General features: G+C 46.6%; 1 protein-coding gene across 1 annotated transcript; it reads right to left on the bottom strand.

Moving 5' to 3' along the window:
* Nucleotides 1–7967: 7967 nt before the first annotated feature.
* Nucleotides 7968–18020, bottom strand: SH2D4A (SH2 domain containing 4A). The gene is made up of 9 exons (XM_054383147.1): nt 17846–18020; nt 16931–17090; nt 15655–15814; nt 13134–13199; nt 12598–12736; nt 11101–11317; nt 10586–10716; nt 9851–10071; nt 7968–8060 (listed from the first exon to the last, which is right to left on the bottom strand). The coding sequence occupies exons 1-9, from the start codon at nt 18018–18020 to the stop codon at nt 7968–7970; spliced, it is 1362 nt and encodes a 453-aa protein (XP_054239122.1).
* Nucleotides 18021–18272: the final 252 nt, after the last annotated feature.

Here is an 18272-nt window from a genome sequence, read left to right on the forward strand (position 1 = left end):
TCTCTGAGGTCCCTTCCAATCGAAGCCATTCCATGCTTCTTTTCTTGGGACAGGGTGAGAAAATGAGACTAGGAGCTCTGCTCACATCAGAAGTGAGAGGGAAACGAACAAGGTACCTCTGCCCCGGGGGAATGGCCCAGACTGCTCCCATCAGGGTGGAGGATGAGATGATGCAGCAGCTCTGCAGGTTGGTGTATACCAAGTTCAATTTTCATCACTTTTTCTGGGGTCTTCAATAATGTGGCAGTTGTGGGCTGCTGACCGTTCTCTAGACCTTGAGATCAGTGTCCACTGTTCATAAAATTTAATCATGTTCCTCTTGCAGGAATGGCTTTACTTTCAGGGTTTCCCAGGCCATTAATCAAACATCTTGCTCTGAAAGAAGGTTTGATTGAATTCCAGTAAGCTGTCATTAGAAACAAGGTGGCCATATCAGAAGGGGATGATTTCAGAGACTTACCTGGGCTTTGCTTGGGGTGAATGGAGTAGTCACAGACTTATCAGGAATAAATTATTAGATCAGAGAGAAGAGGAGGAAACAGATTCAAAAGCAGTCTATGCAGAAATTAAGTATCTCAGGCAGCCTCAGCACCACCTGGATACTAACAGGTTGCAGCTGGAACACTAGCCACGTGTATGGAGGCTTTTCAGCATGGGAACAATGTAGAAGGGTAAAAGTCAGCCTAGATTCTTACTGGGCTGTACATGCAGGTTTTACAAGATTTCTGTGCTCAGTTTTTAGTAGTTTGAAGCTTTCTCTTCTTTGTGTTTGGGGTTTTGTGTTTGGGGTTTGTTTATTTTTTGTTTTGGTTTGTGGTTTTTGTTTGTTTTGTGTGTGTGTTTTGTTTTGTTTTCTGCAGGCTCTGCTTTGCAACCACAGTTAGAGGTTAACTTGCTTCCCCAAACCAGGTTTCTCTAGTAAATCACTTTATCAGAGCAGGTGTGCTTTGAGAAGAGCAATATCCGCAAGAGAGAGACTGGCAAGAAGCTGGATGGCCATGCCACCTATCCTCACACTGCTTCTGAGGTTTCTCTGAGCCTGCAGTGTGAAGGACTCTGTGTTGCAGCATTAACCTTCCTGGCAAGTGAAGTGCCCCTGGCAAGTGAAGTCAGCTTCCTCCTGTCTGTGCTCCAGCATAGATTCATAAATGGTTTGGGTTGGAAGGGACCTTAAAGATTATCCAGTTCCAACCCCCTGCCATGGGCAGGAACACCTTGCACTAGACCAGATTGCTCAAGGCCTCATCCAGCCTGGCCTTGAACACCTCCAGAGAGGGGACATCCACAACACCCCTGGGCAACCTGTTCCAGGGTCTCACCACCCTCACTGTCAAGAATTTCTTCCTAATCTCCAGTCTCAATCTGCCCTCCTGAAGCTTCAATCTATTTCCCCTCATCCTATCACTACAAGCCTTTGTAAAAAGCCCCTTCCTAGGACTTGAAAGGCATGAAGCACACCCAGTTCCTCCCCAAGAACTCAGCTAACAAAACCAAAGAATCACTGAGGAAGTAATGGATGGATGTGTTGCTGTTCCTTTCTAATCCACGTTTTCCCGATCTGAGAGTGTAAATTCATCACTTAGATCAGCTGAGTCTGAAGAGATGAAAGAAGGGGTGAATGGAGCTGCTTTTGACAGAAGTTTATGGGTCACAGCAAAAGGGGTGGGTTCCTTAGCCTTTCAGAGAGAAAAGTAGCTTGTGTGCTGTGCACACAAGTGGTGCTCCTGCCCTCTGTGCAAAGCCTAGCAAATGCAAGGCCTGGCACTTGGTTATCATAGAATAGCTTTGGTTGGAAAAGACCTCTGAGATCAAGTCCAACCCAACACTACCATGGCCATTAAATCGTGTCCCAGACTGACATGCCCACACGTTTCTTAAGCACCTCCAGGGATGGTGACTCCACCACCTCCCTGGGCAGCCTGTTGCAACGTCTGAGCACTCTTCTTCATAAAGAAAATTTTCCTAATATCCAACCTAAACCTTTCCAGGTCAGAGAGGATGCAAGGTGCTACAGGAAGGCCAGTTTCTTTGTGCCTGTAACACCTGCCCACACATTCTGGTTAAAATAAGCCTAGTTGGTTGGGATAGGACCAGCATGTCTTTAACCTGGCATTTCTTCTCCAACAGTGACAGAAAAAGGGGAATTACAGCCATTGTGCAAGCAAGTAAAGAACCTAGCAAGAAATGAAACCCTCCAGGTGAAATTGTGTTCTCTGTGAAGTGAAAAGTAATTTTTCTACTGTCTGCATCTGACCACAGTTCTGGCCAGAGTTAGCTACTGCCAAGGTAATTCCTTGCAGTGCAATAAAAATAAAATATACCTTATCCATCAATTCTGATAGCAGTGACTTTGTTTAAGCAACTTTATAATCCTAATTCTTCTCCCAATAGATGCCTTTGCTACAATGGCAATGGAATAAAACAATTCAGCTTTTATGAACTCATAAACACATAGAAGGGAACGTAAACCAGTTTGTATTTGAGCCTGAGTGGATTCTGAAATGGTTCTCAAGCCTATGAATTGGTCTCTCCTTTCTCTCCTCTGCCAACAGAGATGCTGCTCTTAACCATTGAAGGCTGTCTGTGTGTTCACACTTTATTTTGTTGTCTCTCCATGTGTGTGTGCACTGTGTAGGTATGGACACACACAACCACGCACACACACAATCTCCTGGGATATTTTAAGGCTGAAAACTGAGAGAACACACATTTTCTCCCTGTGTAGTTAGCCATATGGCACATAGAAATTATTTTCAGTTTTATTTGTATCACTTCCTCCTGCTGGAGGTCAGACTGCAGGTGGGGATTGAGTGCAGCCATGACCCAGTCACACTGCACTGCCTTGTGCTGGGTACTGGAGAGAAGAAATTAATTTCTACCCAGCCCTCGGCAGCTTCATCCCCTAGCTCATGCCTAGAGCCTGTCTCTGGGGCTCAGGAGAGTGATTTTCTTCCCCAGGTGAATTAACCACTTGCATTTTCTGAAGGGCAAATACAGGCCAGCCAAGAGGTTATTGCCGTAACCCTTCTCCATCTCATAGAAAGGGAGGAAAACTTGCCCAAGCAAGTCAGGATGCAGCAGAGTGGGGATAGGGTTGGCATGGCAACAGCATGGCACTGGTGAGCTGCTGAGTCCCCTTTGCTCCCCATTACTGGCCTGTGTGGAGAAGTGGCATGCAGCACTGCTCTGATGGTGCTGGGGGTCACAGGCTTTACCCAGTTGTCAGAGATAACAAGGAATGGAGAAGAGAGACTGAAGGCTCAAAAACTGCAAGGAGCAGCAGGATTGGTGGTAAATTGAAGCTAGGGATACTTGGGTTTGATTTTGATGATGGTGTCTCCAGTTACCTGCTTGAAATTGGCAAAACACTCAGTGCCTGGCCTGGAGGTTCTGGATCCTACACTGACAGGTGTGTGCCCTGTGTGCCACAGCTGGTAGGTGACCCCTGGCAGAGAGACACCTAAAATAGAAGCTCTCCTGGTGAAATGCTCATGCAGACCTGCAGGCCTCTCTCTTCGCTGAGAGGCATCTTGCTCAGCAGGCTCCCACTCAGGACAGCAATGACCCTCACACCTCTTGGCTCCAATCCTTGTCCCACGTCATCATTCTGAGACCTACTTTCATAGCCAGCAGGACAGGCTGGATGGAGCAAGCGGAGATGGTATTCAGCTTGTTGGCTGCATATCTCTGGAAGCATGTGTGGTCAAATACTAGCACAGAAAGGAGAGGAAGGGTATTCCCCTGACTTTGCAGGACAAGTTCTCTCATCTTAGTGGTTCAATGCCCCTGAGCAGATCTTGTTCTTCCCTTCCTCTCATCCCCTCTCCCTCCTTGCTCCTGGGTGCTGGCAGGGAACATGGACAAGTTACCAGTGTTTGGACTCTATTTTCCAGATCAGGAGTGGAAGATGGAACATGATGTTCTTGGGCAGACAGATTAACACTGAGCTCCAGGAACACCACTGGTGAAGTCTGCAGATACTGCCATCAGATGTGGTCAGTCTGTTCAGTGCTGCATCTTCCCAAATGCTGCAGTGTCTGCTGGGAACCCAAGGCACATTCTTATCATCAATCTGTCTTCACAGGAAACAAGTGCCCATCCACTGTGTAATTAACCCAGTTAACTGACACATGGATCCATGATAACTTCATGAAACCAGCTTATTATCTCCACTGCTAATTAGCCATGGGGAAACAGACAGGGGGTTTATAAATATGTGTTTAAGAAGAGGGGAAGAGAAAGTGAAGTCCTGTGGAAAGTGATTACCCCATTTCTCCTTTCCCTTTTTAAAGAAATAGGAAAGCAGAAACAAACTAAGGACACCCATGTCAGGGAAGATTCTTTTTTCAGGCTCAGGCACAGCAGGCACGCTCCTGCTGGCCATATCTGCCCTCTGCAGTGGTGAAGAAGATAAGAAGTTTGCTAGCCTGGGCCAGACCTTCTCCTAGGAGTGTTTTTCCTATTGAGCACTAAGAGTACCTGCACTGGAAGTGTTCCCTATGCACACAGCTGTAGCAGCAAACTGGTCTTTCCTCCTAGCTTCGTGTGCTCTCCTCTGCCTGCTCCACTAACCTTTCCTTCATGGAAATGCACAATTTTCCATGTCTGTCTCTTCCAGGCCATGTTTCCAGGCTTTATTTCGATGGGTAACTTTACAAATGTTATGCAGTAGGAGGAGACAGGTGTGGCTTGTTGAACACTTGAGAGAGCTATGGGAACTGAGCTGCTCTGAACTGATAGCTGATTCTATAGTCCCACTTAGCCTAAATTTGAAACTGCAGGATGGATATTATGAAAGCTTCATAATCATAACCTGACTTAACAATTTCAGTGATGATTTTTCATTATTTTCCCTTAGATTTCCCTGAGCCCTCAGCAACTTTATTTAACTTTGAGGCTGGCTACGCTTCTAGAGCAGGGCTGGACCAGATGATCTCCAGAGGTCGCTGTAAACCTGTATTAGTCTCTTAATTCTAAGATGTGGACTCCTGCAAATCCAGCACTTTATTACTTTGGGTATCTTAACAAGCACATAGAACCAGAGAATCATAAAGGTTGGGAAGGACCTCTAAGAAAACCAAGTTGAACTTTCTACCCAACACCTCCAAGACCACTTGACCATCACCCAGCCCCTGTCAGAGTTTCAGAAGTTATGCCTTTAAACAGCACCTTTGTGATTCTCTTGCACATCCTTTTCCACGGAGATCTGCTTCTCCTGGCAGGTATAATACTGTTGGTGCAATTCCTGTCTCTTGGCTGCAAAAGGCAAGAGGTAAGATTGAGTCAAAGATGAAGAGAGTCATCCCACAGTCACTGTCTGCCCCAGTGACTGAAGTGCAGGAGAATCTAATCACAGTGGAAGTCTGGCAGAGCTCTGTCTTAAAGGTGGAGACTGCACTGGTAGGAGAGGTGAAGAGCAACATGAGAAATGAAAGCTGAAGTTAAGTCCATTTCTGTGAATCTAGCAGAACTGCATCAGGCTTCCAGGCCAGTTAGAAGAAGATGAAATTCAAAGAAAGCAGCCGACAGGACTGGAGCTTTTGCCCATACAGCTCCCTACCTTCCTGATCCCAGAAAGAGCTTGTGGTCTTCCTCAGAATGAGAACTGACTGGGTGTTGTCCAGGGAGGGAATAGAGATCACCCTGTGCAGACAGGAAAGCCATATGGGGACTCCTTGCTTTATTTTTTTATAACTTTGGCTAAAGCACAGGGGAATGGGGCAAAATGAATTGCCACATCCTTCCAGGTGTCATCATCCCTCCAGGTAGCAATTTTCACAACATCCCTCGAAGAAAGGAAGATTCTATAGGGAAGCTCCCTTCCTCGAGCCAGCACCCTTGATTCCTGACCAGTGTTTATCCTTGCTCCACAGATTTTCATGGTTACTACATTTCAGAGCAAAAGAAGAGCCAGTCTGGAGGGCAGTTGTTCTGGCAAGAGTGCTGCCATTGCAGGCAGTGCCATGATCAAGTTGTGTAGGTATGAAACTTCAGGTTTCTTCCCTCACAGCAGAGGAGTGAAGCTGTGAGTCTTAAAAAGACTGAGGCACAATTTTCAAACACATTAGGCAGATGTGAACATTGATAGTGGCTGTCCCTGGGCTCTACTGAGCCAACATTTGCAAATAAGGAGTTATAAAGATATGGGAAGCTACCAGTACACTGGTCAGCAGGTCAAATCCTGAGGAGTTCTACCATTGATCTTAGAGCTAAAACTGCATCTGTCCTGCTGTCCTGCATGCAGTTCTGCTATGTCCATACCAGATCAATCTGCACCTTATCCCTCAAGTTAACATCTTGCCTTTCAAACTGTCCTTTTAAAGTGGACTTTGTCCTCTTTTTTGACCAGCCGTTAGGTACACAAAATACTCCAGGCTTTGTCTCCAGCATGGTAACAACTACGGCATGTTCTTCACATGAGAAGGGATGCTAACTTTTCTCTAGGATCTCTGAATGGCCTTTCAGTTTGGCCTCGTTTTTCAAAAGAAACTGTTCATGAAGAGGGAAGAAGGGAGAACAGAGTCTAGAGAACAGGTCTTGTGAGCAGCTGTTGAAGGAAGGGGTCAAGAAGGGGCCAAGCTCTTTTCAGTGTTGCCCTGTGATAGGACAAGGGGAAGTGGACACAAACTGGAACCTAGGAAGTTCCACCTCAGCATGAGGAAAAACTTCTTTGGTGTGAGGGTGCTGGAAATCTGGAGCAGGCTGCCCAGACAGGCTGTGGTGTCTGCTTCTCTGGAGACTTTCCTGTGTGACCTGCCCTAGGTGATCCTTCTCTGACAGGGGGGTGGGACTGGATGATTTCTGGAGGTCCCTTCCAACCCCCCACCTTTCTGTGATTCCATCATTTGAGGAGCATGTCATTAAAAAACTGGTAGCAGATTCACACCACAACTGTGAGCTGTGCAGTTTGCAATGTGCCACAAGATGAGGGAATCTGGGTGAGAGTTAATTTGTTCTGTGATTTTATCCTGTCTCTCCTCCAGTATTCTGAATTATGTCTTTAAAAAGCAGTGTAACAGACACAGAGAGACTGTTATGTTGAAGGAACAAGGTCTATATTAAAGTTTACACCAGATGCATCTCAGTAACCTGGACACAAACTCGTGATAAATAGCTCCATTTGGAAAGCAGCACTCTTTACTGGCAAACACTCTTGCAAACTGCACTAATACTGATATCCATGCTGCTGCACACGTTTTTTGTAGTCTTTGTGCATGTTGTAATCTTCTGTACACACTCCAGTAGCCCATCTTCTTGCCCTTTTAAAAGATTAATCCCTCTCTCTGAAGAAAGGCCAGTGTGGGATTTAAACAGGGCTTAAAAGAGTGAGGATCTGTATTCAGAGGCTAAGGGAGTTTTCATGAAAACACATCTTCCCAGAGAACACCTTTCACTGAAAGGCACCAAGGACTGGATATTTGGATTGAACATCCTTGATTCCAGGGTCACAGCATTTTACAGGAGTAAGCTTCACATTATGCAAATTACTGCATCAAGCCTGATTCATCTTTCCACGTTGTTTTGTGATATCATCTCATCTCTCTCATCACTCCACACTGTTTTGTGATATGATCTTATTAAACTGTAGATAATTATTTCCCAGATGGCATACAAACTTGCATTCAAGAACAAAACAGCATCTTGAGTACAGAAGTCCCCCTGGGTATCTGAAAACCCCCACTGGAAATGCATGGCAGTAACTCCCTGTTCCACTGATGACTTTGTCACCTCATTCACTTCTCTGTGTGGGATACATCAGGTGCTTTGCAAGCTTGCTGGGCTGCTGCATCCCTTAACTCAGGTGATGCCACAAGCCCACAACAGTGCTTATTCTCCCACTGCTTTGTTTAAAGGAATATCAAACAGAGGCACTTAAAGTAACCATTTCAGGTAAGCATCAGCAGCTCTAGTTTGAAATTCAGACTTGGTGAATACAAGCACTGGGTTGCATGGTGAGTCTGGGAGGTTCACTCAAAGAGAGAGATGTAATCTGGTTGTTGGTCCTCTTGGCCACAAGGGTAAAGCAACATCTCCTTCCCCAAGGAAGTGATGGGTTCCTCCTGTTGATAGAGGGCATGATTAAACACCACCTTTCAAACAGACCCTACCTATCACAACATCACAGGGTGGACAGCAGTCTCCCTGCTTCTGTTATGGTGTGGACTTGCTCATCCTCACTGCCGTGGGAAGGACCCACATGGCTGACCCCTGGACCTTCATAAAACCATGCTCAGTGCAGGAACCCTGCAGGAGCAGGACTGGCAGTTCTCAGAAAGAGCTGTGCTTGTCTCACAGGCAACCACAGCTTTACTGGCATGAAATGCTGCCCTGCCTAGAAAGCACTGGAGCCAGGACTGTGTGGCAGGCACTTGTCAGGACAGGGTGGCTGTGGACTGTACTCCTGCCTGCGTTCGTGGGAGGGACAAGGGTGGATCCTGGAATGAGCACATACTCCCTGCTCAGGGAATTTCCTGTTCTAACAACGGAATTCCCTGGTGACACAGTCTCTGCTTCCCATCTTGCCCTCCACTCTAGCAGCAGCTGCAGGAGTGAAAGAACCTGCCTTCTTCCATGGTCACCTGATGGGTGATGAGCAGAACTTCCCAGAGCACTTCAGCAGCGTGGGTTCTGCAGGATTCTTTGCAGGCTGTGCACCTGGCTTTCTCCTTAACAAAGATAAGCACAGCCAGATCATAAATCTTCTAACTCTGGTATCAACAGCCAGATAGCTCCTGCTTTCAACAATGTCAGCCTCAGCTGTGGAGCCCCTGGAGAAGAAAATCCAGGTAGAGCTCCATATAGCAATGAACACAGATATTTTACTCATGTCCAGTTTTGTTCAGCCACGTCTCTGTTAGGCTAGGCACTTATTTAAAAGACACATGGATTTTAAATCAGTGTTGAAAGGGGCCTGCAGCACAGCTGGAGCGGGACTTTTTACACAGACATGTAGCAACAGGGCAAGGGGCAATGGCTTCAAACTGGAAGAAACTAGATTTAGATTGGACATTAGGAAGAAATTCTTCCCCATGAGGGTGGTGAGGCACTGGAACAGGTTGTTTAGAGAAATTGTGGAGTCTCCAAGCCTGGACATGTTCAAAGCCAGGTTGGATGGGGCTTTGAACAACCTGATCTAGTAGGAGATCACCCTGCCCATGGCAGGGGGTTGGAACTAGACAATTTTTAAGGTCCCTTCCAAACCAAATCACCCCATGATTCTATGGCAAAATGATTGTCCTGTCCCTGGGCTGATCTAATGGAAAAGGAACGAACAATCCATCTGGCCCTCCTTGGAGTTCATGTAACTGGAATTGGTGCCAGTAAACACTGATGTTGCCATTGCAAGGACCTGCCGACATGCCAACCTTCTCCCTTCCCTTCTGTTTTTTATCTTTGTTCAGTATCACACCTTGCCTGCTTTGATAAAGATAAAGATACCTTGCTCTCTTTCATGCTGAAGCTGGAGGCAAGCAGGATTTTCTGCTTACCCAATTTTCCAGGAACTGCACAACCATGGAGAAAATAATTAAAACCCCCCAAAGGTCTACATGGGTATGCTGTCATCTCTCACCTTATCAGCATTTCTAATAAAGAGTGTGCAAGCCACGTTTGCAAGGGGTTCTGCACACTTGAGGGGAGGTGAGTCAAGTCTAATATGTCTGAGAAGTGTCAGGTTGCCAGGTTGCCTGAGATGTACCCATTAGGCTGGCATACCCTTTTGGAACAGCATACAGGATGGCATCTAATATGGGTCTGAGTACCCACTTTGAAACAACTGAAGTTATTATGGCTTATTTTGAAGTGCCCTGAGGCAACTAAACAATTAATGAATGCATTGCTAGATGTTCACCTTGTGATAGTCTACAAGGTCAGCCAGAGTTGAATGCTGCAGCTGGTCCACCCCAAGGAAGCTGTAGGACTCGCTGGAGGCATCAATGAGGAAGTGTTTACACCCTTCCACACTCCGATAGGAGAGCACATAGCCTTTGATCTTCTCACTGACCCGCACCAGAAAACTCCCTGGCACTCTTTTACTCAGAAGCTCCTCTGCTTTCTTAGAGGTTAGGATTCCTGCTCAAAACCAAAACACAAAGGGGAGAAAAGCATTTGTGCATGACTGGAAGGAACCGTTCTAAAAAGAAATCTGCTTTACTGCTTTTGTTGCTGCAGTCTCAGATTGAAGGAGTATCTGGAGCAAGAGAGATGGGTGGGATCATGATGTACCACTAGAATGGTAAGAGAAAGGTGATGGATGATGAGCACATATAGAGGGAAAATGCCCCGGGGCCAGGATGAGTGGGATAAGATGTGGCCAAATCTCTGTCACCCTGGTCCAAACAGTTAACAGGGTGGTCATCCATCCAGTACAGGGAGGCAGGGGTGGCACAGAGGCATGGGCTGTTTTGAAGAGCTGGCTCCTGTTCTAGCATTTTGGCTTGCCCTTTGTCACAATGATGGAGGAATTTATATATTTGCAATGGAAAACTTGGCCACATTTGAAAACATCCTGGGGCCAGCCTGTGGCAGCAGCTGTGGTGGCAGAATGAACTCCTTAAAGAGCTGGACCAGGGCAGAAAAGACTTACCATGAAACCAAGGTGCTATTGTGTCCGTGGTTTTCTGGTAGCCAGCTCGCAGAGGGAATTGCTCCTCTTTGAACCACTTGACGATGCTTTCTTCGGTGGAACTAGAGATTGTCCTCTGGATTCCCTCTTTCCTTTTAGAAAAGATTGGGTTTTGCACCAAGTTCAAACAACAGCTTTTGAGTGCTTGGCAGGACTTGCCTTTTGTTCAGGATGTTAAGACCAGCCTTAGACAGAAGCTATCAGCAATAGTATGTGGTTTTCAGTGGACACCTGGCACAGAGGATGTAGGCAATCTTGGCTTAGGACACTCTACTGAATAAACCCCTTACCATCCAGGAGTGGACAAAAAAGCTTCAGCACAATGTAGGCTCGCATATAGCCTAGGCTCTGTATTTCTCCCTGCAGGGTGTCTCCTCCACACAAGGACAGCTAACCATTCCCACCACAAACAAACCATGCTAGAGCAGAAGCAGCATTTCCCTTCTCCCCACCACAGTGCACAAGGGTTTCCTTACCTAATTGCTCTCCCGTTTGCAGTTGCAGGAGGTAGAAGTTTAGGCTTGGGGGGCAGAGGTGGATACTGGAGTGGTCGCCGATCTCCTGCTGTGGCACCCTTGGAAATATCTGCCTGCTTCCCTTTGTGGATGCCCTGCAGTGAGAGCCTCCTGTAGTCATCCCTGGCTTGCTGTGCAAGGGAGCGTCTCTTCTCATCTGCTGCCTTGGATTTCTGCACTGGAACAGAAAAGGAGTCCTACAGGAGCGAACAAGCAGGCTAGTTGTAAGCTTGCTGCCCTTTGGCTGTCTTCCTGATGATGAAGGAAGAACAACCCTTTTCACAAGGTGCAAGATGCACTTCATCATAAGACCATTTGTGACACATCTCCCATCACCACTGGGTACCTGCTACTTAACAGGGCCCAGTTTTTATTCTTTCAAGAGATTAAAATCTGGCATCTTTCTGGGCACTTGGTTTTGTTTCAGATGTTGACTCCTGCTTTGGCCATGGATTTCTGTGGTGCCCTTGTGTGAGCTGGCATAAGAGGAGGGTATATGGAATAAAAGCTGTTGAAATGATCCCAAATCACTCCTGTGAAGGATTTGAAAGTGCTAATCATTTTTTGAGGGTGAGAGGGAGTCTTGCTGAAACTGTTATGGGAAGTGGAGAGCTTTGCTGTAAAACTACCTTGGCTGTCTAGGTCCAGCTCTGGAGTCTATAGGAGTACTTTTCAATAAGAAAACTCAACCCCCTGACCTGAAGTGAAAACAACCGGTAGTACAGCATTGCCATCTACTGAGCAGCAAGGGAGGAACTGGGTAAAAATTAATGCAACAGGTCCTCCTTCAGGAAATATCTGTCAGCAGTGATGGATACTTCTGCAGGTCTCATACTGTTTGCCATTTTCCTTCCTATTATTTGGCATCATTACACGAGACAGTGCAGCAGGGGTTCTGCTTAGGTGGGATTGGAACAAGCTGCCCAGGGAAGTGGAGTCATCATCCCCGGAGGTGCTAAAAAAAAGGGTAGACATGGCACTTCAGGACATGGCTTAGTGGGCATGGTGGTGTTGGGTTGATGGTTGGACTCCATGAGCTTAGAGGTCACTGCCAACCTTAATGATTCTATGATTCTGTCTGGATGACAGGGAAGCCCCTTTTATTTAGTCCCTGACACCCCTTATCCTTGTCCTCAAGATCAGTGGTTATTGCAATGTCCTACCAAAGGCTAGCTACTAGTTTAAAATTAATTATTCTGGCTACTACTCACATGGTTCCTATTTGTTGCTTGGTTTAATGTAGTATCTGTAGGGAAAAAAGTCCATTTCCCTGCCCGGCTCTAGTCCTAATGCTTTGTGGGTCCAGAAATATTTCTGATGATGCAGTGCTGTATTTCTTGGCAGTACTGACAGAATACACACAGTGTTCAGTTCCAGTGTGGTGGAAGGATTGAGATGACCCCACAGAGCCCTAGGATTTCTCAAGCCCCTTAGGAAAAGGTCATCCTAAGATCTTACAGGATTCCTGCCATTCAGGCTCATTCTCATCTGATTTCTGCAATGTGCTCTGGCTCTCCAAGCTAGGGTGGCTCTGTGGTATTGCCTCCTGGGTGGCTGTGGTCTCTTCTTCTGAATTTCTCCTCTGTGCTTCCTTCATCTATGGAAAAAACAGTATGTTCAGCTTTGTCCCAGGCTACTTTTAACCCTGATTTTTTGCTAGTCTTGAAATACTGGAGAGGTCTATTCTTTGTTGTGAATCTATTCAACAACAAAGGGACCCTCCATCTTTACTGCAGCTGGCACCAGAAGAAACAGTCTACCAGAAATCATCAGGAGCATCTCCTTGTGCTGCTCCCCACTCTGCCAGGCTGGCCTGCTTTGTGTCATCTCCAAATCATCACATCATATGTAAAGGAACATGACAATGCTGGATAATACCAGTCCAAGAGGTGAGAACATTCTTGGGTCAGATGAGGCTCTGAGGCTGCCTAAGACTTTAGGATAAAGTCTGGGCCCTATTCAAGGTGCTAGGATTATCCTAGGTTACCATTTACCTGTTGGAAGCCATGCTTCCTCATGTGGCAGTCTGCCAGCATCTGGTGAATATCTCTGGTTTCCCTCTGGGAGGAAGAAAAGAGGAAAAAATTGTTGAGAAATAAATGTAGGATTAGGATCATTGCTCTTTTTTGGAGCAATAGGTGTTTAATGCAGAAGCAGTGATGTGCCACTTGTGCTAAAAAATTTTCCCAGGCTTTTCTGACAAATAGTGTTTTGTTTTTTTTTCCCATCATAGTAGAATCATAGAACCATAGAATTGGTTTGGTTAGAAAAAACCTTTAAGATCATTGAGCCCAACTATTCTCTAACTCTACCAAGGCCGGTGCTAAACCATGCCTCTCAGCACCACATCTCTGCCTCTTTGAAATATCTCCAGGGGTAGGGAGCCTTTTCCAGTCTTTGACGACCTTTTCAGTCAAGAAATTTCTTCTAAGATCCAACCTAAATCTGCCCTGGTACAACTTGAGGCCATTTCCTCTTGTGTTATCACTTGTTTCTAGTGAGATCAACCTCCACCTCACTACAACCTCCTTTCAGGGAGTTGTTGAGGCCTGATAGGCTTATATTAGGCCTAATGTGACACAGGGAGAGAATTCAGGAGTGCCAGGACTGTCATAAGTATGCCTTGGTTTGCTAAGCAATGTTCCCAACTGCTCCCAAGAAGCAGTCCCTTCCCTCCCTCCCTCTAAAGCAGGCCCCTGCAGAACCTGCCATCCATAGCTTTACCTGCCTGTGCTTGTTTGCTGCTGTGGCTGAGGTGCTGCAAACCTCTTCTTGTCAAATTGCATGTCTCATGTTTGCTCTTCCTGCAAACCAGTCTAGCTACCCTGCCAGCAGCCACTACTGAGACCAGCCTTTGAAGATGAAGTTAGACTTGGCTTTGAGCAAACACCCACCCACCTCCCCAGTGGACCCAGAATGCCCTCCTGGCACAGTGAGGAATGAGTTAACTGTTCTACGTTGCTCACCAAGGGCACACTTTGTTTTGTCTCCATCACTTACTTGGCTAATATTTAATATGAACACAGCTTTCCAGTTTCCCTCTCCTTGACAGGAAACTAGGAACTTCAAAAGTGTGTGGAGCAGCTTGTTTGCTTAGCTCAGCCCTCTCCCCTGCAGCAGGCAAAACTTAATGCCTGGACCCTTCAGGTTGAATGGGAACTAGATCTGAGAATTAACTTTAAACTTAACTGAAGGGGGGTGAGACCAAGCCCCTCTTCAGGCCTAGAAAATGCAAGAGGAATCTTCAGTCTGGGTCCTTCCTTCTAACAGCAAAAGCCCCAGAAACCTGGGGGAAATTAGTATTAATATAATGACAGAAAATAAAAGTGAAGTATACAAACTCCATCTATCTCCATGCACAAGATTTTGAAAGAGGGTTTGATATTTTTTGGGTGGAGGTGGCATTTTGGATTTGGAGGGTGGGGGTTACCTTTTTTCCCCCCTTCTTGTGGGCTGTGACTAATAGCTTCCTTTGGGGAAAAAAAAAATAATCTGCTATGTAGTTGCTCAACTTTAGCAAACAGTGCTAAGAAAAAGTTTGTGTGACTCAGAGGTTTGTGATAAAGAAGACAGCCACTCCAAATTCCCCTCAGTATTTTGGTGGTGGGAGAGGCACTTTGCCAAACCCCAGCTTTCAGTTATTGAGGTATTTTATGCTGCAATATGGAGTGGCTGTGTAACAAAAGAATAGGCATTTGCACAAGTTAGCAGCAAAAGGCTGATTGAAAACTGCTGAATGAGACTGGACTTCTCCCATTAAATTGGCAGAATGCTCTGGTCCTTCTGGTCAACTTAGGTTGCATGGGTAGTTAATTTAACTCATCCTTTGTCTGCAGATAGCTTTTTGTAGCCAGTTCTAAAGTAGAAATGTATTAACTGCTGGAGAAAATTATTTCTGTATTGAATTACCACAGCAAAGCAGACTCTGTAGTTCTGCATTTGGAGCTGTCCTGTGCCTGTCAAGGCCATAAGCTATTTCTTAGCTATTTTAGAAGAAAAAAAACAAAACAACAAATCCCAAACCAAATCCAACCCAACAAAAACCAACCAAACAAACAACAAAACTCCACCAAAACACAATACATGCATGTCAGAGGATGCTGGAAAAAATATCTTTTCTACAAGTAGATGACCTGTTTGAGGGCTGTGGCCTTGGATGTACAGATCCTGGGATAGCATCCCCAGTCTTGCCCCCAAAGCCATCCAAACCAGCTGCAGAACAGGAGGGTAAGTACTGTGACCCTTGCTTTACCCATGGAGAACAGAAGCAAAGAAATCCAGAGTAACTAATCCACAAGTACAGAGCAGATCTATGCCAGCTGACACCCAGCACTGGGACCTCCCCCATGCTAAGGGAAGGTGTAACAGCATGGCTTTCTCTCCGGCTACAGGAGAAAAGCTTTAACAGTTCACTGCCTTTTTTTTTTTTCTTCTTCAAATGTCTACTTCCAGCAACCAGGATTTTCTGCACTTCCTACATCCTAAAGTACATTTCCAAGAAAAGAGGAAAACTACCTTTGCAGGCTCCTGGCTTTTTCGTGATATAGCAGCAGCAGTTTTTCTCCCACTTTCCTTCTTTTCCTCCACTGCACAGTCTTTCTTCTCACGAAGATCTGTCTCACCCAGGGCTCCTGGTTGTGGATGTAGAGACCATGTTACAGAAGAGGCAGTCTCTCTGGAATGAAAGCAAGAGAGGACTTAGGAACCCAAGGGATTCACTTTCTGCTCTCTGCACATCTTGTGAGGAAGCTGCACGTGAGCAGAGCAGTGATGGGATGAAGTGATGTGCACAAAGGCAGCTATCATATCCCCAAACCAGGTAGGTGGAATGGCTAAATTAACAACTTGTGGTGAGTAACAGCCTCCTGCTGCATGAGGGCACCTGTTGGTGAGTCAGTGCAACTCAAATGCCTCACCTGCTGCCCTAACAGAGTTAGCATTTCCTGTGGGCTGCAGAGGGTACTGTGCAGGAGCCACACCGTGGGAGTCTGACTGAGCTGGGGCAAGCTTCAGGCTGGCACTGGTCTCTGCCAGCACTGACAGGCTGAGCTAACGGGCTGAGGTCAAGTGTATGAGATTCAACAAGGCTGAGTGCTGGGTCCCGCACTTAGGTCACAACAACCCCATGAATGTTCCAGGTGTGGGGTGATACTGCAGGTGATGGAGCATGTCCAGAAAGATGTGGGCAAAGAAGCTGGTGAAGGGTCTGGAGAAGAGGTCTGGTGAAGAGTGGCTGAGGGAACTGGGGTTGTTTAGACTGGAGGAAAGGACACTGTAGGGAGACCTCATTGCTCTCTATAGCTCCCTAATGGGAGGTGGCAGTGAGGCACGTGGTCTCTTCTCCCTAGGAACAAGTGATAGGACAGGAGGAAATGGCCTCAAGTTGCACCAGGGGAGGTTTAGGTTGGGCATTAAAAAAAAATCCTTGACTAAAAGGGTTCTCTAATATCAGGACAGGCTGCCCAGCGAGGTGGTTGAATCCCCACCCCTAGAGGCATTTGAAAGAGGCAGATGTGTAATGCTAAGAGTCACGGTGTAGCACCAGGCTTGGTAGAGCTAGATACTGGTTGGACTTGATGACCTCAAAGGTCTTTTCCAATCCAAAGGATTCTATGATTCTATGACTGTGTGTGCTCAGAGAAAGCCAGGCTTTGCCTGTACCTTTTGCCTAGAAGTCCAGCGCAGCACTGGTAATCAAAGCCCCTACAGAGAAGACTCCAACCTCTAGGTCCCTAGAAATGCCTTCTCCACCACATTTGCCCACCTGGTCTCCCAGATGAAGGGTGCTTACCTGCCCTCTCTGCCTTGCTCCCTTGCTAGCCGCTTTGCCCTCTGTGCCTGTATCTCTTCGCAGATGGCCGCGTACGATTTATCTGCAGGATGCTCACCCATCACCCACACCCAGACGTCGTTGTCAGCACCGAGCTTCCATGTCACCCTCTTCCCGTTGGCTGAAAAGGAAGCAGCTCTTTGGGAAAGGCTGCCTGCTCGGCGGCTCCGTATCCCACCACTGTGCCCTCCTGGCAGCTAACAACAGCAGAGCCTCTCCCAAAGCCTCCATATGTGGGGACAGTTCAGCTGGGATACCATGCACACCTCCCGTTTCCTTTCACAGTGCTGAAGCCAGGTCAGATAAGGAGGCATTTCTGTGTCAAGAGAGAAAACTCACCACTGTTTCCTTTCTTGCTTGAATTCCTTGCCACTGCTCTCCCCAAACTAGGTGAGGGTAAACTATCTGCAAACAGAGCACGTGAGGGAGAGATGAGAGAACACTGCTACCTTCCTGGCATGCTGTGTAGTCCTGGCAAGGAAGCTGCAGGTTTAAAGGCACTACAGGAACCCTCCTGCAGATCTGGCGCCCCAGGACAGATGTTCAAGTCTGTGTTTATTTTACAGACAGATTCAGAGGCCTCATTTAGTGGGAAACTTAATGAGATGCATCTCCTGGGGGCAAGTAAGCCCTGTCTTCCCAGCTAGGGCAGTTGAGCAATTTGCTCAAGACAGCATGTCTGGGCCAGGGAGTAAACCATTGTGTGCCTGGCCAAAACTACCCTGTCATAGCTGGGGTAGCTTTGGAAATACAACTCGATATGCCCTTGGGAGAAGAAATGACTCTAAGGATACATTGCTTCTTATTTCTAGGGAGCAGCTGACTTAGCCAGACCTTTGCCAGAGGGAGGGAAGCAGCCACCAGGCAGAGACTCACCTTTCCTCTGCAGTGGCTTCTTTGCTGAAGCCTTGTCCGCAGCAGCTTCTCTTTCCTCCCACCGTCTGATCTGTTCCTGCCTCATCTTGAAGAAGAGGATCTGCTTCTGCTCCTCGCTGAGTTCTGCCAGCAGGTCAGGATCAATGTACATGTCTGATAATATCTGTTTCAGCATGGCAGCAGGTCTCAGTTACACACGTTTGTGGTGATGATCTCCAAGGATCAGATCCTCTTCCTGGCTCCAACGAGAAAGAGTCCCTCCCCTGTCTGAGCCTGGAGCAGGAATGCAGGCGTGCCAGAGTAATTATACTTCTGTTCTTTTTTTTTTTTTTAGCTCAGACTTCCTGTATAGACCAAAAAAGTAAATAAATAGCTTAAAACCTGCTGTTAAGATTCCTTGAAATGAGAGGTGAGCTCAGCACCCACG

The sequence above is a fragment of the Indicator indicator genome, chromosome 8 (assembly GCF_027791375.1).
Source record: "Indicator indicator isolate 239-I01 chromosome 8, UM_Iind_1.1, whole genome shotgun sequence".
Taxonomy (NCBI): Eukaryota; Metazoa; Chordata; class Aves; order Piciformes; family Indicatoridae; genus Indicator; species Indicator indicator.

Excerpts from the sequence above, each read along its gene's own strand:
- SH2D4A (XM_054383147.1), bottom strand. The coding sequence starts at position 18,020 with ATGCTGAAACAGATATTATCAGACATGTACATTGATCCTGACCTGCTG. Across the intron at positions 11,318-12,597 it reads GCCTGAATGGCAGGAATCCT|TGCAGAAATCCAAGGCAGCA; the intron begins GTAAGATCTTAG and ends TTTCTGTTCCAG. Across the intron at positions 10,072-10,585 it reads AATAGCACCTTGGTTTCATG|GAATCCTAACCTCTAAGAAA; the intron begins GTAAGTCTTTTC and ends GGTTTTGAGCAG.